This window comes from Lepidochelys kempii, chromosome 4, assembly GCF_965140265.1.
Source record: "Lepidochelys kempii isolate rLepKem1 chromosome 4, rLepKem1.hap2, whole genome shotgun sequence".
NCBI classification, from domain to species: domain Eukaryota; kingdom Metazoa; phylum Chordata; order Testudines; family Cheloniidae; genus Lepidochelys; species Lepidochelys kempii.
Genome location: NC_133259.1, coordinates 116,164,881 through 116,192,362, shown reverse-complemented (window position 1 = coordinate 116,192,362; position 27,482 = coordinate 116,164,881). Strand labels below are relative to the sequence as shown.

Here is a 27,482-nt window from a genome sequence, read left to right as displayed (position 1 = left end):
ATACCTAGCTAGATTACTTACTAAAAGTTCTAAGACTCCATTCCTGGTCTATCCCCAACAGAAACAGCATATAGACAGACCCACAGACCCTTTGTTTCTCTCCCTCCTCCCAGCTTTTGAAAGTATCTTGTCTCCTCATTGGTCATTTTGGTCAGGTGCCAGCGAGGTTACCTTTAGCTTCTTAACCCTTTACATGTGAGAGGAGTTTTACTCTGGCCAGGAGGGATTTTAAAGGGGTTTACCCTTCCCTTTATATTTATGACAAAGCTAGTGAGAATTACACTCTTATTCCCCCTGGGAGCAAGAGGGGATCCTCTCCAAGTCACAGCTCCTTCCTCTGCCTGCTCCTGAGGTGGCACCGTTGTGTACCGCTCCCTGCTCAGGGTATTGAGCAAAGGTTTAATTTAGCAATTAATGATCCTGGTTACAAACCATCTGATAAGCAATTAAGAGGATAGTGCTGGATTTGCTTGATTTCTGAATCTTTAAACTGGTTTTAAAAATACAGTGGTGAGTGTTACCCTGAGTAGAAGTGATGAAAATGTGTTACATTTATGCAGTTAACCCGAAACTTTCCAATGTAGGTGCCTAAAGTTAGATACCCAAATTCACCTGGAATAAGTACCTGATTTGTCAGAGGTTTTGAGTAATGGCAGCTGCCGTTGAGCTTGAACTCACTGGAGGTGAATTTTGAAGTCAATGGGAGCAGTACGTGCTCAGCAGCTCTGTAAATCAGGCTACCTGCTTCATGCTTAAATGTGGGTTGAAGTGCCTATCTGTAGGCACCCATATTAAAAAGTTTGGTCTAAATGTGGTATAATATCTCCACATCTTACCTTCATGTGGCACATCCTCCACATGAGGATATCGTAAATCAACTGAAATGGAATGGCTTTGGCTCAGTCAGAGCTCAGGGATACTGTACAGTTAATGACTCAAAAGTATGTGGTAACTTCCAGTACAATATCAACATCACTTCACGTTGACTTATTTCTGTCCTCCACATTTCCTGTATGCCCATGTCAAATAAGGCTACCTTGGTGTTTTTGTCTTTTGTGATAGAAGAACAAATTCCATTTCTAAATTTACATACTAAAATATGTGTAGCTCAAGTCTTCTTACTCTTCCATGTCAAGGTATTTTACGAAAGATCAGATGAGAGATGTAAAACAATTCTAGCAATCCAAACACTTGAGGGCGATTTTGATTTCCTTACTTGGAATTCAATGTGAATTTAGCCTATCATATGTAAATACAATAGGAATTTTGCTTGGGTATGGGTTTCAGGAATAGCTCCTTGGAGAGTATCTGAGAATCTCAGTCTACCTTCAAGTTTAGAAGGAATTCATACTTTTGAAAGCTTTTGTCATGACATAGAGTACTTCTAATTACAACCTCACTTTGGTTTATTTTAACCTCTTCATTAAAGACGGTCCCAGAGGTACGTAACTTTTTAAATTGAATTTGAATCCAAATTTCCCACAAAAGTAGGGAGTAGTGGAGGCAATGTTTTGATTATGGGTCATCTCTAATCTAGAAGATAATGGAATATATCATATGCTGTAGCTAGCTGTTCTCTTTTAATAATAATAATTAATAATCACAATAAAGGCAGAAAAAGCCTTAAGAGCCACCTATTCCATGAAGGGTTCTTGTTACATGGAGTTTGGTTTTTTTTGCCTTGAATTTGCATTTACCTCTAGAATCACTGCACTATGCATATGTAATTGCTTTTTAAATTTCTTCTGGCCTTCAGTGTTCCCTTGTGCCATATTCCCAGTCCCTTCAGGGTTACTTCTCAGTTTCTCTGTCTTTCCTTATGGCAGGAGACCTCTGCTCTTCTCCTGGAGCTGGGTAATTCAGGCGGTTGTTACCTCTCTCCTTTGGCCAGGAGTGCCCAGTTCTCCTGCATCTGGGTTGTAATTTTAGTCCAGTGCAGGACCTTAGCCAGCTTATCCCTCAGCTTCCCATGTAGTTCTCAGGCTCAGAGGGTTTGGTAGCTGTCTTCTGCTGGTATCTGACCTTTTTATGAGAGACTAGGCAGGATATATGCTAGTCCCCATCCCTGATTGTTTGGGTAAGATGGGAGCCTTGCCATGCTCTCTCTGCAAGGCTCCTCAGATCCTTAAAGATACAGTGAAAAGCACCATTCACTCCAAGACGGCTTCCTCTCTCTCCATATCCCCATTCCATCCTTATATTGAACTTCTTATATCCATAAACGGCCATGCCACATGTTGCAGGGGGGACTGACAACTAGGCACTACTACCTTTAAGGGGCAGACTACCCTATCACAATGAGATTTTATGGTTGGAAAGAGGTAGGGGAAGGACTACAAAACAAAACAATTTTTTTTTAATTCTAGTCAATTAAAAAGGAGTCTCTGGTCTATTTATACTGGATCCTAATGGGAAACTGAGGCAAATATTCACTAGTAGTGTTGTCTAGTTCAGTAATCAGAGCAAGGGCCTGGGAATCAGGATTCTAGGTTTCTGTTCCTTGTTTGCTACTGATCTGAGCAGAGAGGTGTTACTTTGGGCAAGTCACTTGACTCCTATAAATCTGTTTACCTATGTGTTAATTGAGTATGTTACTTGCATATTATTGTTGTTGTTACATTATAAGTTAATGTTTGTGAACACTTTGTCTATATGTCTTTAATTTAAGGATCTCAAACACCAAGTGCTAAAGACTGTATTTGTCTTCGGTAATAATACAACCCCTGAATTAGCAAAAACATATTAGGTACCAAAGCAATATTTGTGTGCCCAATTGCAAATACATTAAGAATGCCATAATTGTGTCATATAATTTGGTGATGAAGATTAAATGGATATTTAAAAAATTGAAGTCAGTTTGCCAACTAATTCACTGCCAGGCGTAAGTGCTGCTGTTCCTGCATTCTGTGAATAACTTGGTGTTCCATAGGTGATAAGGAAGAAAATCCGATTTCGTTTCTGTAACTAATCAATATGCAAACTAATCTACAATTTCCTACTTATTTGGAATTAGAGTTCTTTGTATGGTATTGATACACTCCTTGAATATTATATAAATCTGATTTAAATAAACAAACACTTTACCTGGACACATGCTTGGGAATATAATTGGAGTTAAAGGAGCTTAGTATTTTTGGATCTGATTTTCAGGTGGCATGCAATTTTCCATAGCATATGCAACCTTATAATATATTACTATTATAATTACAGAATTGTTTCTGTAAATAATAACTAATGGTGACGTATTTCCTGACTCCCTTAAGGCGAGAGGTTGTAATGGAACTTTAAGTTAATATTGTACAATTTCCTGTTCTATTTACAACATGAATTAAATGTAATGATGCCTGTTGAAGTCAGTGGGAAACTCCCACTGGCTTCAGATGACACAAGATCAGGCCCAGTGTCAGTTGTGAATGCTCGGTCTCTCTCAGGATCAGGTCCTAAATAAGAAGTGATTCATGTTTTTGTTAATGTCTGCTCTTTAACATGACAAGAAGGAAATCAATTTCTGGGAAACAGAGTTGGAGTGTGTGCATATTTAGATAATGAGGTGTTGTGTGGGGGAAAAGTTACATATGTGCTACTTTTACTTTTCTGGTCTTTGTTTTCTACCTCTATAAAAGCACAGTATACTGTATCTTATTGGGTATGCTAGAGAAAAGTACTACAAATTTTTAATGCTTTTTGTGTAATTGTTTGAAGTAACACAGATTTATTTTATAATCCATTCTATGACTTTTGTTTGTTGATGTCTCATTTTGTCAAACCGTGCTGCAGTCTAATAGGTCGGCTTCTTCTTCTCCGTTTCTTTCAGGATATGAGAGAAATCAGCCATGATGGAAAAGTATTACATGGAGGACTGTGTTGAGGACTACTTGAATTGTTAATGTCTAACACAGAGGGTTGCTTGGCTATTGGTTCAGTGTGGTGGGAGGGATTTTTACCGTAAACTTTAAAAATAACTATGTCCAAGAAAAGCCGTGCCAAGGGAGAGAGATCCGACATGGAGATAGAAGCAGTTCAGGCTGCTAATGAGGAACTACGGATTAAACTGACCAACATCCAGATAGAATTCCAGCAAGAAAAAAGCAAGGTATGTGTTTGCATGCTCTAAGAATGCTTCAGAGTGGTATGTTAGGCTATGAACCAGCAGACAATTTGACACCAATGTCTCTCAAAAATAATGTACTTTCAAAATTAGTTGATATTGGCTTGGATCTCCACACTGGCTGAGGGACCATGGCCAGAATGAAATGAATAAAGAGTGAAGTATTAAACCGTGAGATGTGTAGTGAAATGTAATTGTTCTAGGTCCAGTCTTATTTAAAATCTTCATTAATAACCTGCAAGAGGGAGTAAATGTCTGTTTGTTAAATATGCAGTGTTGCTAAATCGAGAGGTATTAACAAAATGTGACTAAAGGAAATAAAATGAATGATCAGGAGGTTTGTATCAGAGCTTAGTTTTTCAAACTGTGAAAGGAATTGAAGGGAAAGTTGAACTCCTAAGTCACATTCAAAGCATTCCACTTAAGTGCATATGCAGAATGCAGACTGACTGTGGTAATCATTGATGCAGTCCTGATTTGATCCCATTAGGTTGCATGTGTTATTGGCTATTTGCATTTGGAACAGCGGTCTAAATGTTGCTCTTCACACTGTAATTGCTCCAGATATGTGAATAATCAGTGGCAAACCCAAGAGATTTTGTTTATTCATCAATTATATATATTTAAACAGCTGTTAGCATATATAATTTTATTTCCTTGCAGCATGTCAGAAGTGGATGGACCAGTAGGCTTATTATTAATTCATTTAGTACCTTCAGTGCACTTGGCTCCCTACAAAACACAAAGAATTTTATAGACTGGCAGATCCACTCTAATATTTTTTCTGCAGTTACAGATAGTCTCAGAAGTGTTATATGTAACTCATAGCATGAATAAATATGGGTGAGATAATGATGTAAAGAATAAATTCTGATCTCTACACTAAATTTTTCACATAGCTGAGTAAAAGATTTCACATACTTCCCTTTGTATGTGGATTCAGAGACCTGTAGTCAGAGCAAACATTTTATCACTACCCACTAACACTTCCAGGTGGCTCATCTTGTCTTTTTCCATCATTATTTTTAAGGTAGATTTTGAAGCAGAAGCAAAACGTTCTTTGTCTGCCATTTACAAGATATAAAAATGGTCTCAACTAACACTTTTTTTCTGCTTGGTCTTTCATCTGAAGACTGTTCGTTACTGGAACAGGAGAATCTTCATAGGATCTTTGGAGTTGTGATTCTGCATTAGGCTATCAGCTGATCTCCAGCTCTACTTCCTCTTCTGTGCCCTCTATAATTTTCTGAGAGGGTAAAGATGCTGGATCTTAGGCTTTGTCTACACTACACAGCTTTTAGCGACACCGCCGTGTTGCTAAAAGTCGGGCAGTGTAAATGCTGTTTGCTGGCACTTTTGCTGACAAAATACTTCCACCCCCTACGAGCTGGATTCACGTTGTCGACAGGAGAGCACTCCTGCCGACAATGAGCCATTTACACTGCCATTTGCTGCGGCAAAACTTTTGTCTTTCGGGGGCAGCAGCTTTTTTAATCACCTGTGAATGACAAAAGTTTTGTCATTCAATTGGCAGTGTAGACAAAGCCTTACACAGGTTTATTATTTTATATAGTTAATTTAAATAAAATGTTGCAGACGAAAACTCAGATTTCTTTTTCTTTCGAACAAGATCTTGCTCAGTTGCCATAATAAATTCAGTATGGAGCTGGTGGAAAATCAGAATTTCTGTCCCCTGGGAAATTGACATTTGTTTTTCATCACAAATTGGGACAAAATGTTAAAATATTTTGCGGAACAGAAAGTTATGAAAAACCTACTTACAGATAGAAATTTTTACTTCTCCTTCTTGCACATTCCTCCTTAGAGTTTACTTTTAAACTGTGGCGTTTGAGCTGCAGCCTGATCCCTTCTTAATGCTTCTTGTGGAACAGTGCAGCCAATGTTATTGCTGTTCCCCTCTGCCTCCCCTTCCCCCACAGATAAAATGAGTAAACTGTAATGCTGGGGGTGGTACAAAGCTTTCTGTGCTTCTTAGTACAGCAGGCCAGGAAGCTTGCCAGCCATTCAGGCCTGTAAACCCAGGGAGAGACTGACAATTGTGCTGTAGCTCCGCTATCCTTTTATAGTATCTCAGTGCTGCGGTGTTTTAAAAGACAATTCTCAGTTTAAATTTCACCGTTCTATCGAATCTGAAAAAAAAATTTTTTTTATTTCTCAGCTATTTTGCTTCATTTTCATTCTTAAAGTAGATCATATATACAGGCAACGCCAGTGGCCTGATAGTGTGACTCCTGCATTATTCTACCATTAGAAACCATCTGCTTTGGAAGTTACCTTAAACTTATATTCTCCCAGCTGGAGGGTTGCCCTGGTGGAAACTCTGTGTTTATGAAAGGAATCAGGGATATGTGAATGAAAGAAGCCAGGCTGCATTGCCCTAAAATCCAGCACTTCTTTAATGCAGCCAGAACAATTGCACAGTGATACCTGTATCCCCTACAGTGCGGGTGACGCCATCCACACTTCATGTCCCATACTCTCCCTCAAACCACACACCCCTGCCATCCAAGTAGTGAGGGAGGGGATGCTACCTAATCAGTGTGTCTAATGGAGGAGTAAAAGGGTAGATGTGAGTAAGTGGTAAATGGGTAACAGTAAATCTGAAAGGATTAGGCCACACTAGTTGTTTGTTGTTGTCAGAGTATAGGGATAGGGCCTGAGACAGAAGATTAAATCCTGGTCCTACAAAAGTTAATGGGGCTAGGATTTCACCTAGAGAGAAGTGAGTTTGATTGAGGGAATGACCTCGTGTGCTGTCACTGAGTTCTCTGTACTATCAGATCATGAAGCTCCTGCGCAATGATAGAGAAGAGCTAAGAGACATAGGGAAGGTAAGCTAGTAGCAGAGACAGTCCAACAGGTGGCAACGGATGCCTCAGACACCACAGTGAGACACCACAATGGATGCCTCAGACAGCACAGAGGTCTGTGGCCACAGTGGTGGCAATGTTTAGAGCATTGTAGCTCCTGGCTACAGCTGAGGACTTGCCCTTTGAGAGAACAGAGCTATTTAGCAAGTGAAGAAAATTCTCCATACTCTTGAAAGACTCAAAGACCACTTTGTGGTGCCTGGGGATTTACATTCCAGCCCTGTTTTGCAAGCCATGCTGTATGCAAGCCTACTTGAGACCACAGACGCATCCAACCACCACAGGCCACTGGAGTACCATGCCAAGAAAAACTCAAAATACAACAAAGGGCCCTAGTTCTCCTCCTCCTCCTCAGCAGCATGCCCCACTCTTATGACACATCAGCAAATTTCTGGAGCCACATCAGATCCAGTCAAGTGAGCACCTCTTTTGGAAGCTGCCTTGCCCTATTCCATCGGGTGTGATCTGCCTTGATGTCAGACAGATCGGTGTCAGAAATCATTGCCCATGACTACCACATCCCTTTCTAGGGCCCGGCGTCATTGTTTCATCTAGGAGCCACAGAGGAGGTTCCACCAGAGTTCAGGGGATGGAGCTCCTACTTCAGATATCTCCTCATTAAAAAGCAGAAAGGGGTCTTTGTCCTATCCTAGTCCTGGGAGACTCAACAGATCGATATGCCTGGAGCCCATGTTTTTTGCAAATGTTAAATAACAAAATAAAATGACACAGTTGCTCCTAGGGCTTCTATCCTGTGGGGCTGGACTCAGCTCCCCACTGAACGTGTTCTAATCTAGTCCAAGGGCTCACAGTTCCACTTTCTCAAGTTTGGCCTGGCTGCAGCACCGTCATGACAGGGAGGCAAGGAGGTGCCTGGCCCAAACCTGAGCAGTGCTGCAACCCTGTGCACCAGATTGCAGGGTGTCTGCCGTAGCCTGGTGGGACAGCAGCTGCTGCTGCAAGGTAAGTGCAGGGTGGGCTCACTCTGTAACCCACAGCCTGAGTGAGGAGCTGGACCCAATGTTGTGGGATAGGAGCCACAGGAGCTGCCACTGCAGCCCACATGGGGGCAGGACCTGACATTTATCCTCTCATTTGCTGAGGCAGTTTTGGCTGTCCAAACCTTTTGCAGATGTTCACACAGTCTCCCATACCCCACCAGCCTGCCAGGACATAATATCTCAGAACCAAGGTCAGATGCTCAGTCATTACACCCAATGGCTTGGATGTTGGCTGGTTGAGCATTGGTGGCAGAGACTGCTCCCTACAGGTTCAGGAAGCTGCATTTCTCTCTATGCCTTTCTTTTCTTTTCCCTTTTGTGTTTGTCTAGTTTTGTCTTCTGGGAAGCAGCAGCAACAGCTTCAGCCCATCTTAACTGTCCTTTTGAGGAAAAGAGAAGTTAGTTATTTCTATCTTAGATACCATCTAAAAGACTGTCAAAAAGGATACTTTTCTAAAAACTCTCTGCAGCTGAAGAGAAAGGGATGATGTTAAAGTGAAAGCCTTATTTAATATCATGTCTTTCAGATGCTTTGCCCAGTTTAACTACTTTTCTGTATCTCTGTTCAAATGTTACAAAGGATTTTTAATGGTGTGTTTGCCATGGTGCTAAGCAGGATGAAGCCTCTGAATACTAAACTCTGAACCTTGTATTAAACTGTTTATTATGTTGGACAGTGACTGAGTTATATGAACATCCTTGGCCCATGTATCCACCTAACTTAATGCAACAGTGCTAGCACGGTTTAGGTATGCCTGGGTCATTGCAATTCTAATTTTGGTCTCAAACTTGACAAGCTTTGAGATCTTGAAATAGCACCTGAGATTCAGCCTAAATGAGATGTTTCACCCCAGTGGACTCGGTGTATTAGTTTTATGATTTCTAAATTAATTGGCTCCATAAAATCTCCTCATTTCTTGAAATTTCTTTTGGGTGTGGAAGATTGGTACCACCAAGATGGAATCTATGGCCAGTACACACAATCTATGGCCAGTTCACACACACACATGACTGAAAAGTGAGTTTTTAAAACTTTTGATGTATGAAACTTAAGAAAACAACATGGTGTTGTTATAGGAGCAACAATGCTTTTAAATTTTCCTTTATAATGAAGAAAAGTATGGAAAATGTATATAACGTAAAGAAGAATTTAAAACACTGCTGTTGATAAAAAGCAAGAACGAGATTAATTGGAAGAACTGAACATATATAAATCAGTAGTTCTGTCTGCTATATATGGCAGGTACAAAGGGATTTATCTAGTTAACTTTCTGAACCATAAGCAATTTGCAGAGAAATGAAGAGGTACCAGAGAATTGAAGGGGGAAAATACAGTAACCATCTTCAGATAGGGAAGAAAAGATTATTTTGGTAAATACCCTCTATGCTTGTATTAGATAGTAATAAAAATGTATGCTTCAGGGCGTAAGTTAACCATTAACTGCATGGAGTTAGAAAGAAGCTTCTCTTTGGGCAAGTTATTCCATGATTGTCTGTTGGGTTTTTTTGAAGTATCTGAACCTGACCAAAAACAACAAGGAGTCTGGTGGCACCTTAAAGACTAACAGATTTATTTGGGCATAAGCTTTCGCGGGTAAAACATCACTTCTTCGGATTCATCTCCTTGTTGTTTTTGTGGATACAGACTAACACGGCTACCCCTTGATACTTGAACCTGACCAGTGGTTAGAGGCAGGATATATTGAAAAAGATGGATATTCTGATTTGGTAGTTCTATGTTTGTGTCTTATAAACCTACATTCTCAATCCCTCGTAAAATAATAGGGAGGGGAGGGAAACAAGAGAGTACTTATAAGCATCTGAAGGGTAACAATATATTGAAAATAAGGAGCAGAAAATTATAAAGAATAAATAAGGTCAGCCTCATTTTGATTATAATGTAAAATTAGTAAATGAAGGGAATATAGTAGATTTGATCATCAGATTTCTGGAACGGTAACACATGATTCAGTTGGGTGTGGGAGAAGGGTTATGATCCAAGGATTGACAGACTTCTTTATTGTTAGGAAGAGCATGTAATGAAGCACATTAATTAAACTCACAGATGGTACGAAGTTGGTATGGATAGAGATACAACACAATGGGACCGAAAAGCATTACAAATATTGCCAGGGATAACCATATAAAATTCAAGCCAGTACTTCTGGGGGAAGATATTAACATTCCCACACATTTGGAGGGAGGGAGATGAGAAGGTCATAATACCAAAAGAGACCTGGAGGTGTTGGAGAACAGGAAATTAGATGATATTGCAGTGCAGTATGAAACAATTTCTAATAATTTTCTAGCCCAAATGTGAGCTAGGTTCCTCACAATAAATACACTGCCCCATGTGAGACTGTGTACCGGTTCTTAAAATCTGTAGTAAGAAGCCCAACTGCAAGGGTTTAGTGAGAGATTAGGAAGAAGCTTCACAGTGAAGCAGAGAGAGACAGGCAGGTAGCTTCAGGAATAAGAGGTCCTATTTTCCTTAATTAATAGAAGTCCCTTGTTCAGTTTTGAGCATAATGCAACTTGTTCTGTGATTCTTTGACATTGTCACATGACTCTCAAGATTTTACAATCTAAGGAGCACCAGGAAGGAGAGAGATAAAGAATGGGAGAGAATAGGGAGAGCAGGAAAGGGAAGTTCTGGGTTGGCATGTGTACATCTTGTTGGGGGTGTGGAGGTGCTAAGAGAGTACTTGTGAGCAGTGAAGTTGGGCCTGATGAGGAAAGGAATACAGAGGAGGGTCGATGTGGTAGGAAAAGGATGGTGATAAAGGTCATATAGATAAAAGTGGGTGGCAGGGTGAGGCAAGGCTGACAGGTAAAATGTCTGGTGGCAACCAGAGAGTTGAAATTGGAGGTATCTGATGGTGGGATGGAAAGTGCGAATTCTGACATCAGGAGGACTGAGGTGGTGGCAGTGTAGCTGTAAACCTTTGCACTGTCTGTTGCTTCTGCCACTTTTAGCCTCGGGTTTGGAATAGAGGCATGTAGAAGGAGGTGCCTGGTACAGACTACAGGTTGGGAGGCCACTGAAGTTGGTGTCTGGTCTAGTGGAGAGGCCATGGGAGGCTGGGCAGGCAGTGTCCATTAGAACATTTTCTGTAGGATTTGTGTATAAAAAAATTAAATTCTATAGGATGGTTAATGTTTTATTTCTGATATTCTGTATGAGATCATATGCCACACTCATTATTACTATAGTATCTGAGTGCCTTCCAGGAGAACATTAAGCAGTGGGACTAACTTCTGTCGTGTGTGGTCTCTTATCCTCTACCCAGGGAGAGACGTTTTGTTCTGGAATTTTTAAAATATGTAATATAATACATATATATGTATGAGTGGGGCTATATAATTATGTTAAAGAAGGCAAGGTCGAAGAAATGTGCCTTACACTGGGAGTGGAAGGTGGGGAAATTTGTGATGATCCTTAGTTTCTGAGGGAGTTCACTCCAAAGTCTTGGGCCAGCACCCCAAAAAGCTGTCTCCTGTATAGACAAGATTTACCCTTACTATAGAAAGTTCCATTTTTCCAGAGGAGCAAAGTTGTCAGCCATGGTCTTCATCTTGGCCATTGAGCTCCTTGAAGAGAAGGACTGAGATCTTGAACTTGGTTCAGTATCCTATGGGAAGCCTGTGTCAGGAGCGGAGATAGGTTTGATATATTTGTGGTACCCAGTGTTGCTGTGGAGATGTGCTTCAGTGTTCTCTACCAGCTGGTCCCTAGGGCCTGAGTGCTACATGCCCAACAATACTGCATTGCTGTTATGCAGCCAAGAGATGACAAAGGTGTGAATAACTGAGGCCAGGCCATTTTTTGCCAGGATGGGATGAGGTCTTCTAGACAACCAGAGATGGTAGAAAGTGTTGTTTGCAGATAATGGTATGTGAGCACTCAACATCGGCAAGGAATCCAGAAGCACTACTAAACTGTGGACTGAATTGACCAATTGTGAGTGTGTGCCTTCAATTAAATGAGACTGCTCCATGTCTGTAAACCCTTCAGAATGCTTCCCTTTGTTCTATGTCTTGCTTGGGTTGCAGGAATATAACATTTAAAAAAATTAAATCCCATAGGATGGTTCAAAACCTTACAGAAAGGTTATCATTTTCTATTAAATGTAGAGGGTTTTTAGAGTGATTTTTATAGAAACTCTTACATTTCTATAGAAGCCTATTGGTTTAAGTCCTACTAAATTCCATAGAGGGTTTGCTGGTTCAGTGGCTCCTGATGTCCCTTCTGGTCTCTCTCTAGCTCAGTACATTTTAGCACTGGAACATCATAATCCAGTTCTAGATGATGGACAAGAACATAAGAAAGGCCATACTGGGTCAGACCAAAGGTCCATCCAGCCCAGTATCCTGTCTACCGACAGTGGTCAATGCCAGGTGCCCCAGACGGAGTGAACCTAACAGGTAATGATCTAGTGATCTCTCTCCTGCCATCCATCTCCACCCTCTGACAAACAGAGGCTAGGGACACCATTCCTTACCCACCCTGGCTAATGGTAACTCATGTTTTTGTATACCTCTATGATGTCCCCCCTTAGTCTCCTCTTTTCCAAGCTGAAAAGTCCTAGCCTCTTTAATCTCTCCTCATATGGGACCCGTTCCATACCCCTAATCATTTTAGTTGCCCTTTTTGGAACGTTTTCTAATGCCAGTATATCTTTTTTGAGATGAGGTGACCACATCTGTATGCAGTATTCAAGATCTGGACGTACCATGGATTTATATAAGGGCAATAAGATATTCTCCGTCTTATTCTCTATCCCTTTTTTAATGATTCCTAACATCCAGTTTGCTTTTTTGACTGCTGCTGCACACTGCATGGACATCTTCAGAGAACTATCCACGATGACTCCAAGATCTCTTTCCTGATTAGTTGTAGCTAAATTAGCCCCCATCATACTGTATGTATAGTTGGGGTTATTTTTTCCAATGTGCATTACTTTACATTTATCCACATTAAATTTCATTTGCCATTTTGTTGCCCAATCACTTAGTTTTGTGAGATCTCTTTGAAGTTCTTCACAGTCTGCTTTGGTTTTAACTATCTTGAGCAGTTTAGTATCATCTGCAAACTTTGCCACTTCACTGTTTACCCCTTTCTCCAGATCATTTATAAATAAGTTGAATAGGATTGGTCCTAGGACTGACCCTTGGGGAACACCACTAGTTACCCCTCTCCATTCTGAAAATTTCCCATTTATTCCTACCCTTTGTTCCCTGTCTTTTAACCAGTTCTCAATCCATGAAAGGATCTTCCTTCTTATCCCATGACAACTTAATTTAATTAAAAGCCTTTGGTGAGGGACCTTGTCAAAGGCTTTCTGGAAATCTAAGTACACTGTGTTCACTGGATCCCCCTTGTCCACATGTTTGTTGACCCCCTCAAAGAACTCTAATAGATTAGTAAGACATGATCTCCCTTTCCAGAAACCATGTTGACTTTTGCCCAACAGTTTATGTTCTTCTATGTGTCTGACCATTTTAGTCTTTACTATTGTTTCAACTAATTGGCCCGGTACGGACGTTAGACTTACCGGTCTGTAATTGCCAGGATCACCTCTAGAGCCCTTCTTAAATATTGGCATTACATTAGCGATCTTCCAGTTGTTGGGTACAGTAGCTGATTTAAAGGACAGGTTACAAACCATAGTTAATAGTTCCGCAATTTCACATTTGAGTTCTTTCAGAACACTTGGGTGAATGCCATCTGGTCCCGGTGACTTCTTACTGTTAAGTTTCTCAATTAACTCATCTAGTGACACTTCAATCTGTGACAATTCCTCAGATAATTGATCACATCTCTTGGTAATCTGTCCCTATGGTTAATTTACTCTCATTTTCAAAATTTGCATCCTGTTTCCAATTTGAATTTTCTCACTCAGCTTTTCTTGCTTCCAGCTATAATGCCATAGCAGTATGGTACTCCATGTTAAAGTGCGTCCTGGAATTCTTGACAATGTAGGCTATAAGTCATCCAGTGTCCCAAGACTGAGCTGAGTAATTTCCCATATAGAGACAGAAAGGGGAGAGCTTTTAGCTTCCCTAGGGGTACCTCTTTCTACTTTGCTCCCTTATGTGGTAGGGTTTTTGAGTGTCCTTCACTCTGGCTTGGGTTACTTGGCACTTGGTCTTCATCCTTGTGCCACATACCACCATGATAGAGATGCTACAATCACTCCAAAGCAACATCCTTGATGAATCTCTGCTTTCTCATTCTCCATGGATTGCAGACATGGGAGGCCATTCTGCAGACAATGTGTGATTGATTCTTTTCCAAGAACAATTCCTTTCAGCATAAAGCCAACTTCTTTGGAAAAGATCAAACAAAACAGCTTCTTTGATTGGACTGGAACAGCTACAGTTTCAGTGTGATCAATGTGGGTATAAAACAGCATTTCATCAAAGCCTTTCTTGGTGGCCTAGCGACAGCTTATTAGAGTTCAGATCCTCACCTTAATGCCTCAACCCTCAAGCTGGCATTGGCAAGGTAGCTGCTATGTAGGCACTGAAAACAATGTCTGCTAGCCAGCAACCGAGTAGAAGTGATGGACCCCAAATGAAGCATTATTGCAATACTGGACCTTTTGAAAGTGGTTACTGGGGAAGGACAAAGGTGAGAAAAAGGGGCAATGTATAAGCATTTTAGAGTGATTTTTATAGAAACTCTTACATTTCTGTAGAAGCCCATTGGTTTAAGTCCTGTTAAATTCCATAGGGAGGGCAAGCTTGCAAACCTACAATATGTTGAATTCCAAATGAACTGCATTGCAATTTGGCTTTGAATGTCCAGTAGCACACAGTTAATTTCAGAATGTTTTCACATTTAATTCAGTAGGAAATGAGTGGGCTCAGCACCTTGCTGGATAGAGCCCTATGAAACTATGCATAACAGTAAAATTTTTAAGGAGATAACAATAGTACATGTCACATTAATAGAACAGAAGGACTGTTATTCATTGTGGATATCTTTAGTTAGAAAGACTACAATGCGATCCTGCCAGGTGCTAAGCGTCCTGTGTGTGATCATGAATCTGGAATCACTGGGAGTTGATGATTCACAACAGCTTACAGGAGATGCTCAGCAATTTGCAAGGTCAGGCCCAAGATGCCGTGTTTAGCTAGGGCGCAATCCTACTCCCATTAAACTCACTGAAAATTTTGTTATTGATTTTAGAGGAAGCAGGATTGAGTTTTTACTGATTTGATTTTGGGGGTCAGAGGAGACAGGTGTTGAAAAAAGAGATGATAATTCATTCCTGTTCTGGCATTGTTATTGTGACCCTTGTAATGTTATTAATTATAAATCAGCAACATAGTCAAAAATTACTCATTTCAGAGCATTTCACATACTTTAATGTATTAAGCTTTTCAGGATAGCTTATTTTCAATAAATGTTCCTTTATTTCAGAGAACCCATGATTTAGTCATTAGTGGGCTATTTGATATTTCCTGTCCTGTTACATACAGTTAGAGGTTAATTAATAAACTTTATGTAAGAAATCATGTTAAGGCTCTGGGTGCATGTTAAAAGATAGAAAATATGTAAAATATATTCTAAGTTTTGGCTTTAAAGTTTAGGGCATGTCTACACTACAGCCCTAAGTCAACCTATGTTAAGTCGACTTGCAGCCACAGCCGTGATTACTGCAGTGGCTGATATCCATCATACCCTCCTTCTGTCGATGGTGCTCGTCCTCACCAGGAGCGCTTCCCTCATCAGTCGGTGGAAGCGCTCCTGGTGAGGACAAGCACCATCGACAGAAGGAGGGTATGATGGATATCAGCCACTGCAGTAATCACGGCTGTGGCTGCAAGTCGACTTAACATAGGTTGACTTAGGGCTGTAGTGTAGACATGCCCTAAACTTTAAAGCTGGGAGCCAGGCTTTCAGTTCTGTGCTGTCAGCTGGGAGCAGGGGGCAGCCATCTGGGCTTCTCAGCTTTCTGAGCAGGGAGCCTCTGGGCAGCAGCCCAGCTGGGAGTGGGGAGCCAAGGCAGTCAGGTTCTAGGATTGCGCTGTGAAATTGACAAGACAATCAACAGCCAATGTAAGTAGCACAGTGTCTAGACAGATGCTGCATTGCCCTAACTACACCAACATAAGCACTACGCTTCTCATGGAGGTGGAGTTAGTGTGTCAGTGTAGTGTGGCACTTAGATTCATGTCAGTGTAGTATGGCACTTACAAGGCTGTAGTGTGTACATTGACATAATTAGATCAACATAAGCTGCCTTAAGTTGACCTAACTGTATAGTGTAGACCACGATAATATTGATAATTTTTAAGCATTTTTCTATTTTTATCAACTTAAGTTCTCACAATTCCACAAAAGTATGGGTTTTAAGCATTTTTTTATTTTTACCAATTTAAAATTTCAGTTTCAGAAAATTATGGGGGGGCTGGACAATACTTATTTAACGACAGCAGATGTTGAGATTCAAAAAATTGAGACTTTACAACCATTAAAACACAAATTGTCAACATCACATATCAAAATATACAAAATAAAGATCCTTAAATCAAACTCTATTAGTTCTGAAGCAGCATTTTTCTTAATTTGCTTATCTGTAAAGTTTGGTTGTTATTGATGGAAATATTTTCGTGTGTGTAGAGTGAAATCGACATTTACTAACCTTTATCAATAAAAATCTAATCCTTTCAAATCTACTCATGCTATAAACTTTTCTATATGAAAAAAATGTTGGAAGCTTATTGATCAATCTGCCTGTAGCTGGATCAATACAAAAATAACCTGGAGCATAGAGATAAGCTTTGTCCCTCATCTGCAGGGAAGACAGACATGTTTCTGAGATCCCAGCACAAGTTATCAAATTGCAGTCCATCTGTATCTGAAAATACGACTAGTCACATTAAAACGGGTGAAATTACAATATTACATGATAAATAGTTTTATTCATTATTTTTTTGAAGCTGGTGAATATTTAAAAGTATCGGTTTCTTTAGTATAATTTGGCTAGCATTGCTTCTAAAGTAATTATGAAAAGGTACAAGCTTTTCTTCATAGTGTGTGATTTTAGTTCTGCTGTGTAGTCTGTCGTATAACCTAATGTTCGTTAATCGGGTTTGGAAATGTGAACCACAGCCTCTAAACTGTTGTCGACTTTAATGATGATTGTGTCAACTGTGGTCAGTATAAAGCCGGTATGTTTATCACTCTATTTAAGTCCTGGTTTTAGTGGAAAGTATTCCTTCAAAAGTCCGTGTTCGTTTATGGTGTATTAAACTGTGGTGTATGAAAAACGGTGTTAAAATTACACACTATCACCTTAAATTCTCAGAGGTTTTCTTGGTCCTGCTTCCAGGCTAGGGGGCTCTGAGGGAAGTGTGTGATCTAGGTATTTCAGCAGTCAGTCTGCAAAGATCCAGTTTAGAGCAAGATGGGTTGAGTTTTGCCTCTCTGCCTTAGTGAGTAATCTGTTCTCTCTCTCTCTGGTTCTTATGTGTTAAAGTTCTGGATTTTAAGAACTAAAGTAATGTTATGTTGCAACCTTTCTGAAAATTTTAAGTTTTTATTTAACTTCTCTGTCTGTAGGCCTTGAACATGACACAAATATTAATTGAATTCTAAGTTGGTAGTCCAAAAAGTTGTCCTAAAGTGATAGTTTATCCAGGACGGCTGTTGCTGTCACTGTGAGAGCTCTGCTGTTGTTTGCGTGATTCACATTTAGAGCCTGAGCCAGTGTCTGCTGTAGTCAATGGAAAGACTGCTGTTTGCTTCAGTGAGCATTGGATCAGGCCGCTCGTGTGCTGGCAGAAAATAAGTGAAGCTGGTGTACACATTTTGTGTAGTGAAGCATACAGACTGGAGATTTTAGTTGTTGGGGAAAGCTATTGCTTTGATTTAAAAATGACCTTAAAAGGACAATAATGCCCTTGGTTCCTGGCCATCCTAATGGACAGTAGCTCAGTTAAAAGTCTGACAATATATTGTATAGGGTAATTATGGCAAGAATGAAGTGTTCTTTAAATGTAAGTTAAAACGAGAGAAAAATATAGACATAGTTCAAGTCACAGTGAGGATTTTAATTATTTTTATAGAGGATAAAACAATATATGTAACTTATGTGCCTGATCAAGTAGACTGCTATGATAACTATGAAAACTTTTTTAAATTAACAGACCCCAACGGTTATATTGATTTATTTTGTCTTTCACATGTGCAAATGGCTTGTAAAGGGAAACAAAACTGAAATCACATATTCTTCAAGTGTGTAGTCTGTGGGTTAAAGAAAATGTTTCTTTCAGACATTGTCCAAACCTAAACATATACAGATTAACATAAAAATGTATAAGACAGGCAAGGAAGAATGACCTTTAGCATTCTTTTGCCGAAAATCTAGTTATTGCTTTGGTATCATTATTGTATCTACATGCATAGGCTAAAGATTTAATTTACAAAGGCCAGTAGAGTAGATGTTCAAATCTGTGATGTGCAGGGTGAAAAATACCCTTTTTTATTAGCTGCTGATGTCTTGACAAATTTGTCAGCTTCAGGTTATAGTACATGGGTCCATGCATACATGGTACTGTCTCTTGAATTAAAAAAAAACAATTTCCCCATGAGACTTAGGCCACTAAATCCAAAAGGTATTTTTGAAAATGGGATGTAGGCTCCTAAGTAACTTTGGCCCTCCTTGCTTCTTCTGCTGGCTAAAATAAGCTAAGCCAGCCTGGCTTCCTCTCTGCTTAGTCATTTAAGGGTAAATTCTGTTTGGAAAAATGTATTTCAAGATAAATTTCTCAGTTGTTAATAAATTCTCTTGGAAGCCACCACACACAGGACTACTTTAGGTTAAAAACTACCCTTCACCTACAATATATGAATAAGACTGATTTTAACTACTGTATGTCTTGAGAAATTGTTGCAACTGATTTATCCATGGGACAGTGTAGGTTTTCTTTCTTTTGTTTTAACAAGATTCCATGAACTTTCTTTTTCCATCCCTAAAATAATAGCTGTGATATATTTAAATCAGTGTGGGATTAGTCCCAGTTGTCAAATTTGGATGCCTAAATCAGTCTTTATTTCTACCTTTGGCCATTTAGATTCGTGGATAGGTGGATGAATACCTAATCTGAGGTCTGAGGTTTATTTTAAGCCCACATGCAAAACTAGGTGGCCTCACGTAAGCATGGAAGTTTGAAAACTGGACTTGTTGATTACAGTCTTGGAATTAAATATCATCCCTATCGGCTTTTGAAGATACAATTACATATGGATAAAACGTAATTGGGGTAGACCAAGATATGTGATCTATTCCCAATAATGAGATATATTATTCTAGGGCAATATTCTTTTCTTTTTGCATCTATTAGGCAGGTTCTTGGTGTAAGATGATAGTGTTGGTGCAGTAAAATCCTTCTCTAACGTACCTGGTTTAGAACTTTATTGCATGCCTGCCTTTGGGTACAGCAGTCATGATCAGTGTTTATTCCATTAATAGTATTTTACTCACTTTCAGCGTTAGGTTTTCGTTCCCCTGCTGTGCAATAACCTCATTCTAGCAGAAGCACCATGTCGTATGCATGTTTATAGTGTCATTCAGGAGCACAGGTCTTTGCATTCTCTGCTGCTCTGTGACTTTGTGTTAGATTACAGAATCATATGCCATGCCTATGTTGTGGCATTCATTGTGATGGAGATGGCAGGAGTGTGTTACTGACAGTGATCATGTTGGAATATTTTATACTGGGCCAAATAAACTTCTGTAGGGGAAGCAAACTTACCTCTGGACTTTTTTTCTGAATTAGTGTATAAATTCCACATAGAAAAAGCATCACTGTTCATGCAACCTGCTGAGTGTCATTATAATGAGGTTTCATCACAGTGTGCATTGATATAATAGATTATAATACTGCTTTTAACCCTTACAAACCTTGGCCTACATTTTAAAAAGTGTCTAGTGCTTTTCGATGCCTCAGTTTTTAGGTGCCCAATCTGAAACACCTTGAAGGGGCCTTATTTTCAAAAAGCTGTGAGTACCAGGCCTCTGAAAATGAGGCCTCTTTAAGGTGGGTGTCTCAAAATTAGTAAACGAAAATGTAGGTCCTAGTCTTCAGCTTTTACCTCCGAAATCTCACCCTACCAACAGGAGCCTTTCCTCCTTTCTAGTTGCTGCTCCTTTCTTCATCCCTTGATCGAGAGATTATTTCTCACCCCATTAGCCGTAAGATGAGGAATGGGGGTCTTGTAGTTAAAGCAATGGACCAAAACTCAGGAGTTCTGGGTTCAATTCCCTGCTCTGTCAGGCTTCCTGTGTGAATTTAGGCAAGTCATTTAATCTCTCTGCGCCTCAGCTTCCCACCTATAAAATGAGCATAATATTTCTCAACAGAATAAGAGTATTGTGAGGATAAATTAGTCTAAGGGTTTTTAAATTCTGAAACAATATACACACCATAGAAAAAGCAAATAAGTTATCCACCACTCCGTCAAGCACTGGAATGCTTCCTGACTTCCCCCCCACAAACAAAGAGGCTTCCTAATTCTCCATAATCCCAGCACCCATCTCCCACTCTCCACTCTCCCCATCTGACCCATCTCTCTAATCTGGTTCCAGCCCCAAGGGAGCAGTCAAGAACTGGCAGCTTGCGGTGATTGGGTCACATCAAGAAAATAGACTCTGGCAATAGATTTTAGTGGAGGGAGTCAGGAGAAAACAGGATTCACTTTTCCTGAGTCATATCTTGCCATGCCTTCTAACAGCAAGAAATGATCAGCCAGTAGAGTGCCCCCCTAGTGGATTGCTAAAAACCCTGGAAAATCTCTCGTCCATTTTACAGGTTAAAGGAAAATATGCCAGTTTCCCAAGGCTGAAAATATATTAGGTTTTGGCTGGAGAGAGGCCCAAGCTACAATGTTTGGATCCAGATGCAAACTTTCCCTGAGTTTGAGGTGCTCAGATCTAGTCTTTCCATTTTATAGCAAGGGCACCTGGGATGGTATGTTTTGGAGAGACAGCATCATGAGCAGTCATGTTAAACCAAGTTTTATTTATTATGTTCCAGGTGGGTAAACTGAGAGAGAGAATCCAGGAAGTCAAACAAGAAAGAGAGCAGGAGCAGCACAAGCACACTGCCTACATCTCTGACCTGAAGGCTAAACTCCATGAGGAGAAAATGAAGGAACTCCAGGCTGTCAGGGAGCTGCTTATCCGGCAACATGAGCAGGAAGTAGCTCGTATGGTAAAAATAAAAGAGAGTGAAATTCAACGCTTGCAGTCTACAGTGAACGTGCTGCGGGATGGGGCAGCCGACAAAGTGAAAACCGCATTGCTAAACGAAGCCAGGGAAGAAGCTCGGAAAGCATTTGATTGCGAACGCATAAAGGTGCAGCAGGAGATATTAGAGCTGAAGTCTGGTAAAAAGCAGCTTGAAGAAGCTTTGAACAATATTATGCAGGCAGATAAAATGAAGGCTGCTGATCTGCGCATGGCTTATCAGTCCCATCAAGATGAGGTTAATAGAATAAAGCGTGAATGTGAGAGGGATATCCGCAGGCTGGTAAGCTTAATTAAACAATAAATATATTTCAGTTTACAGCAGCTATTAGAACATTATTGCGCTGCCCACGAAAGAGATCGGAGTCTGGTTTGAAGCATATTTAATCGTTCGTTGTTTGGATAATACACACCCTATTCCCACTTCTTTCTTTTCCTGCAGCACAGAGGAGTGTTGGCTCCACCCCAATCCACTCACCACACCCCAGTCTACAGCATTACATCCTGTCACATAAAGAGAGTTGAAGTACCAAACCCCTGCCGTGTGTTTCCACTCAAGAGATCCAAGTTATTGGGTAGTTTTCTCTTCCTCTTTGCCTGAAATTCCTTTCCTTACAAGACCTTCTCTATTGAAGGATTCAAGATGTGTTCACTCTGCAGAGCAGAGATGCCCTTTCTGTGATGGACGTGCTAGCTATTTCAGATACAGCATACGTGCTGCAGCAGTCTGTCCTTGTGGGAACCGCTCTGGCAGAGTGAAGAGAAGATAGTTCCTTCTGCTTACAAAGTATTGCCCATATCAATCACTTTCTTGAAGTAACAAGGATCATTGCCCCTTGTCACTTGTTCTTGATACTCCTTTAAAGGGCAGAGGTGTTAGTGTGGGCCCAGGGTAACAGAGCTTTTCCTCCGTTATAAGGTTCACCATAGACAGCAGCCTTCCCCTTATGAACAAAACAGAAGTAAAACAGTGTATCCAACCGTACTGATCCAAACCACTACATTTTACACTAGTGATACTGCCATGTTTGGGCAAATTACGACACAATAGTAGACTTACAGTAATATATAATGAAAAGGCTGTTCTGTTTGGCATCATGGGATTTTCCATGTATGGAGTGTTGAGATTTGGTTACTAAAATGAATTAACTTTCAGTATGGTAATAAGAATGCAAATACCATGCAAGATAAATTATAAAAGAGGAATAGTCTCTCCTTTAATGTTAAGGAAATCCTTTATTTGATCTTGTGACAGGACCAGAACTTGAATGGAGTACAGAACAAGAACAGGTTAGTCATTCTATGCACACACACACACACACACTCCCACTCCTGCAGTTACTTTGTCCCTTAAGTCAATTGATTATTGACAGGCTATTGGGTGCTACAACTTACTAAGAATCCTCTAAAGGTTGTCCGGCCTTAGACTTTAGTGAGCATAATTACCCTGTCATACTTCTTTCCCAGTCCCTTAAAATCTGGCAATCCTAAAAACAGGGCTACAAAGTACAGGAGTTGAAGTCCAAATTATTCGAAGTGATCACATGACATAATACATAGAACTTGCATACTCAGTCTCCATGAGAGCACAAGGTTCTTTTTGATTTCTGTATCCTTGCTTGGAAGAAAGCAGCTAAATAGTGCTAGGGGAGGGAGGACACAGCACAAGACTACAGTGTGCATGTGCACACTCCCCCAGAATAAAACAATTTTACATCTAACATCCTTGGCAGTGTCCTTTTTTACTGTTAGAAGATCAAGTTTTAAATAGGCAGAACAGTAATAGAACAGAAGCAGAGTCAGTGTTCCTGCAGGGCTGTCGGAACAATGATGACCTGACAATGATTACAGAAATGGCAAAAGCCTGCAACATTACTCATATGTGTCATTTATAACATAACTACAGTAAGCCCCACCCACAACTGATGGAGCCTCTTGGTCTTCTCTGAGTGAGAGCCATAAGATACCTTTCCAGCCTCATGGTAGTTAAGGTTCTGCAAACAGAATACCTAGTCCATCTTGCTCAGGTTGCCAACAACTGAAAACATCTTGTTACTGAATTACAATTAGGCCAGAATTTTTACTAGCACAAAATCAGTTGGATAAGCTCCACTGACGTATATAAAACAAGACAAAACAGGAATTAGTGGCCTTTCTTAAATACTTGGCAGAGTCTCAACATGATATGAAATTGGTTAGGTGTTCTGAATGGGGTTAGTTCCATAGTCTTGCTTCAGTTTTTAGTTTAAATAGCAGCTCATGGTTGGGGGTGAAATATTTTTCTTTTCATTGTAATACTTCCTCCTAACTTTGGAGGCACCCCAAATGCCTTTCCCTTCTTCCATTTGGCAAAAAAGAATGTTTGCCTGCCTTTCCAATGAAGGTCATAAATCTGATTTGGGTGTGGGAGGATATTTCATTTATTTCCCTTTTTCTGCACAAGCATCAATAATGTCAGCCCAGGTCTGAAAATGAGATTCAATTTGTGCACTGTTTGCTTTCATGTCTTGCTGTTTAGCAACAGTACAGAGCACTGCACTCTAATAAGGCTCACCCAATGCCTTAGGGCCAGGATTGGCCTGAGAGTAAAGGATCAAACTCAGGATTCAAAATCTGACTGCCTTATAGTCATTTAAATGTAACAAGGTACTGGACAAATACATGCTTTATCTTGATGAGGGTTTTCTCATATATGGTAAAAAGCTAGTCTCTCCATAGTTATTGCTGAGACTCACTTCCAGTTTTCAAGACTGATTTTTGACACCCTCAAGTAATTTCAGTCCAAGCATTTGGCTTCTCTTATTTGCAACCAAGAAAACTAATATGAAGGAAGATAAGACAATATCCACGCATTGTCTGTCGATCATGTTGGCTATTTGAAAACAAGCAGACTGTACATACAATAAAATAAAGTTGTATTCATTTTTTATTGAAGGTGTGAACCTTGCAAGCTGTTGAAAATGAGCTTTGAAAACTGGATAATGAGCTTTCATATATGTACAGATATTAAAATTAAATTCACATAAGCAATGCTTCTGTAGACTCCTACTGACCTATAAAAAGTACAGTCATAAAATAATATTTTAAAATAAATTCTTTATAAAAGTTTTGCTCATATATCAGTGCTATTCAAATAATTGACACAAGCAATGGAAATGTTTTCATTATTTAAAAAAAATTCCTATGGAAACTGTTTTTAAAAAGCAGACATTCTCTTGCAAAATGTGGAATCTAAACACTGCAGCTCATCTTAGCTAATGTATGAGAACCTGAAAATGAAATTTACTAGAAACAAACTGGAGAGATGAAACTGGAATGTTTTTTCATTGCCCGAGCAGAGAGAAATACGATGAGGAGACAACATGAATAGTAATAAGAAAATCAGCTGTATTGGAATGTATGTATTTGTAACAATTTAAAATGGTATTTTAAAAATTGTAACCTAATACTGTATTATATCCCTAGTCTACATTATCTCATATATCTAAGTACTTATATTTTCCCAGTCACCGAAGTATGTGAACAACATCCAAATAATTAAAATTAGAAATAAAAATGTTTATACATAGCTCAGCTGTCAGACATCTTTAGTAAAGTGAAAAATACAAGCTGCCTTCTCTGGAACTGTAGACTATGGCTCGGATTTTCAGTCAGATGTGCGCAAAGCCACGTTTGCACTTTTGTGTATATGCAGCTTCAATGTGGAAATCCTCTGAATTGTAGTTGCAAATCAGGGTTGTGGAGGCATGCATGCACCTACATGCGTAACCCCAGTGTGCGTGTGTGCATTGGAAGTTTTGCATATCTAAGTTAAAGCAAAAGTGTCTGTAAACTTTTGTACATGCGTGTTTGAAAATGTCAGTCCATGCTGAAAATCAAAAGGTGCCCTTTACCTGTGTTGACCTTTGGACATTGACCTGATCTTGGGAGGTACATACCTGCGAATAAATGGTAATCTATATGTTAGACTAAATTAAGCTGCTTAAGAAACGCTATAATGAAAGAAGGAGAACACAATAAAACAAAATAGGCTTTACAATAAGCTTAATTAAGGCCCAGTAATGTTATAATGGTTATCATGAGGTTTAGCAAGGACTGGCAGTTAGCATAAATTAGCATAAGTATTTTACCTAGTGTCATAAGGTTTGTAGGAGTTTTTGCAATATGTAGCTGTTGATAAACAAGTACAGCTCAGAAAGACAAAACAACAGATTTAGGTGGATTTTAGTATGTGTAATCGTGAATTTAACCACACTGATACACTAGAAATATTGGGAAAGGTATTTATGCACATGCTTGATGTCAACAATTGGAACCCAGTTACGGTTTCCCAGACAGCCGTACATGGACTAAAGGCCAGAAAACAATATAAATATGATCCCCAGACATGCGTGGTCAGGAAAAGGGGATATAAGATATGGTGTTTGATTAACCTTTAGTTGGGACATTAGGGATGACAGAATGGCAAAAGTCTTTGTACTGTCAAGCCCACTCATACTGCTCTCCACGTACTTCCCCTTTTCACTTCTAAGGGTCTCCATAAGGCTGTGAGTATGCACAGCGTAGGGGGTTGTTTGTTTATATTTATCTTGCTTTATTTTATTTTTCTCTGAGTTCTATTTTACTTGTATATTCTAAGTACTAAATAAAGTCCTCATGTTTCTATACAATTCACCAATCTCATCTCCCATAATAAATGTATGTAGTTGCCTGAGTAAAGAACCTGTTATTAGTGACTTGTGCAATTTGCCCCCTACATTTATCAAAAGCTACACCAGAGAGAAGGCCACCAGCATGTTAGAGGAAAAAATTACAAATTTAATTTCCAGATTGAGCTCTGTATTAACAGCCACATTTCTAAGGAGATTTTCCTCTATCCATCATTGCACACACCTACATCTTGGATTGGTACTGGAGAAACTTAATAGAACTCAGATTAACACTGAAGACAAAATGTTCTGTTTACTGAATTGCTTATAGAGTAGATTTTACTAAAATTAGTGTTTAATGTTTTACTCAATCTAAACTTTTAAATTATTAATTTTTAAAACATATATCTTAGTTGCTCTTACTTGAGTATCACCTAAAGCTTACACATTTTCTATTAAATCCTTTTAAGCCACTACAACCAGACACTTGGTGTGTTTTTTAGCACAATACAAACCATTTTTGTTGACTGTATAAAAGTGAAAGGAGATTACCATTCTTGTATTTGTTGAAAAGAACAAATAAAATTTCATTCATTTTGTGACTCTGAAGATACAGCTACCAGCAGGACCCTTATTAGACAGAGCAAACCTCTTTGTGTTAAAATACACAGTGGATGCTTAATGCTGCTTCCTGTGGAAAATAATGCAAAGGATAGTCATTACAAATGCATTAAATTGATTTGGTCACTCATTTTGCACTCTGTTCATTTGCTGTATTATTTTAGTAAGAGGGAAGCTGAAGTATTGGTCAGTTTCACTTTATGCAGTAATATGCATAAAATTTGGGACAAGTTAGGCACACAGTTCACGTTTACGTGTGTGTATGTGTTAATGAATGAATGTTCATTTTGTTTCTGTTATGTGCTGAAGGTAACTAGACTTTAGTTTGTTTTGGATAGAATCATAGAATCATAGAATATCAGGGTTGGAAGGGACCCCAGAAGGTCATCTAGTCCAACCCCCTGCTCGAAGCAGGACCAATTCCCAGTTAAATCATCCCAGCCAGGGCTTTGTCAAGCCTGACCTTAAAAACCTCTAAGGAAGGAGATTCTACCACCTCCCTAGGTAACGCATTCCAGTGTTTCACCACCCTCTTAGTGAAAACGTTTTTCCTAATATCCAATCTAAACCTCCCCCACTGCAACTTGAGACCATTACTCCTCGTTCTGTCATCTGCTACCATTGAGAACAGTCTAGAGCCATCCTCTTTGGAACCCCCTTTCAGGTAGTTGAAAGCAGCTATCAAATCCCCCCTCATTCTTCTCTTCTGCAGGCTAAACAATCCCAGCTCCCTCAGCCTCTCCTCATAACTCATGTGTTCCAGACCCCTAATCATTTTTGTTGCCCTTCGCTGGACTCTCTCCAATTTATCCACATCCTTCTTGAAGTGTGGGGCCCAAAACTGGACACAGTACTCCAGATGAGGCCTCACCAATGTCGAATAGAGGGGAACGATCACGTCCCTCGATCTGCTCGCTATGCCCCTACTTATACATCCCAAAATGCCATTG

The 27,482-nt window shown here is 39.7% G+C and overlaps 1 protein-coding gene across 7 annotated transcripts in view; it reads left to right on the top strand.

Annotated features, from left to right (window-relative positions):
• JAKMIP1 (janus kinase and microtubule interacting protein 1) overlaps window positions 1-27,482 on the top strand; it is a 316,238-nt gene that overhangs the window by 128,535 nt on the left and 160,221 nt on the right. For 6 of the 7 annotated variants that reach the window (XM_073342544.1, XM_073342542.1, XM_073342545.1 and 3 more), the window contains 2 exons: window positions 3,815-4,093; window positions 21,051-21,545. In XM_073342544.1, coding sequence (XP_073198645.1) covers window positions 3,965-4,093; window positions 21,051-21,545 — 624 coding nt within the window. In that variant the 5' untranslated portion in view covers window positions 3,815-3,964. The remainder of the gene's footprint in view (window positions 1-3,814; window positions 4,094-21,050; window positions 21,546-27,482) is intronic. The other variant, XM_073342549.1, reaches the window with a different exon arrangement.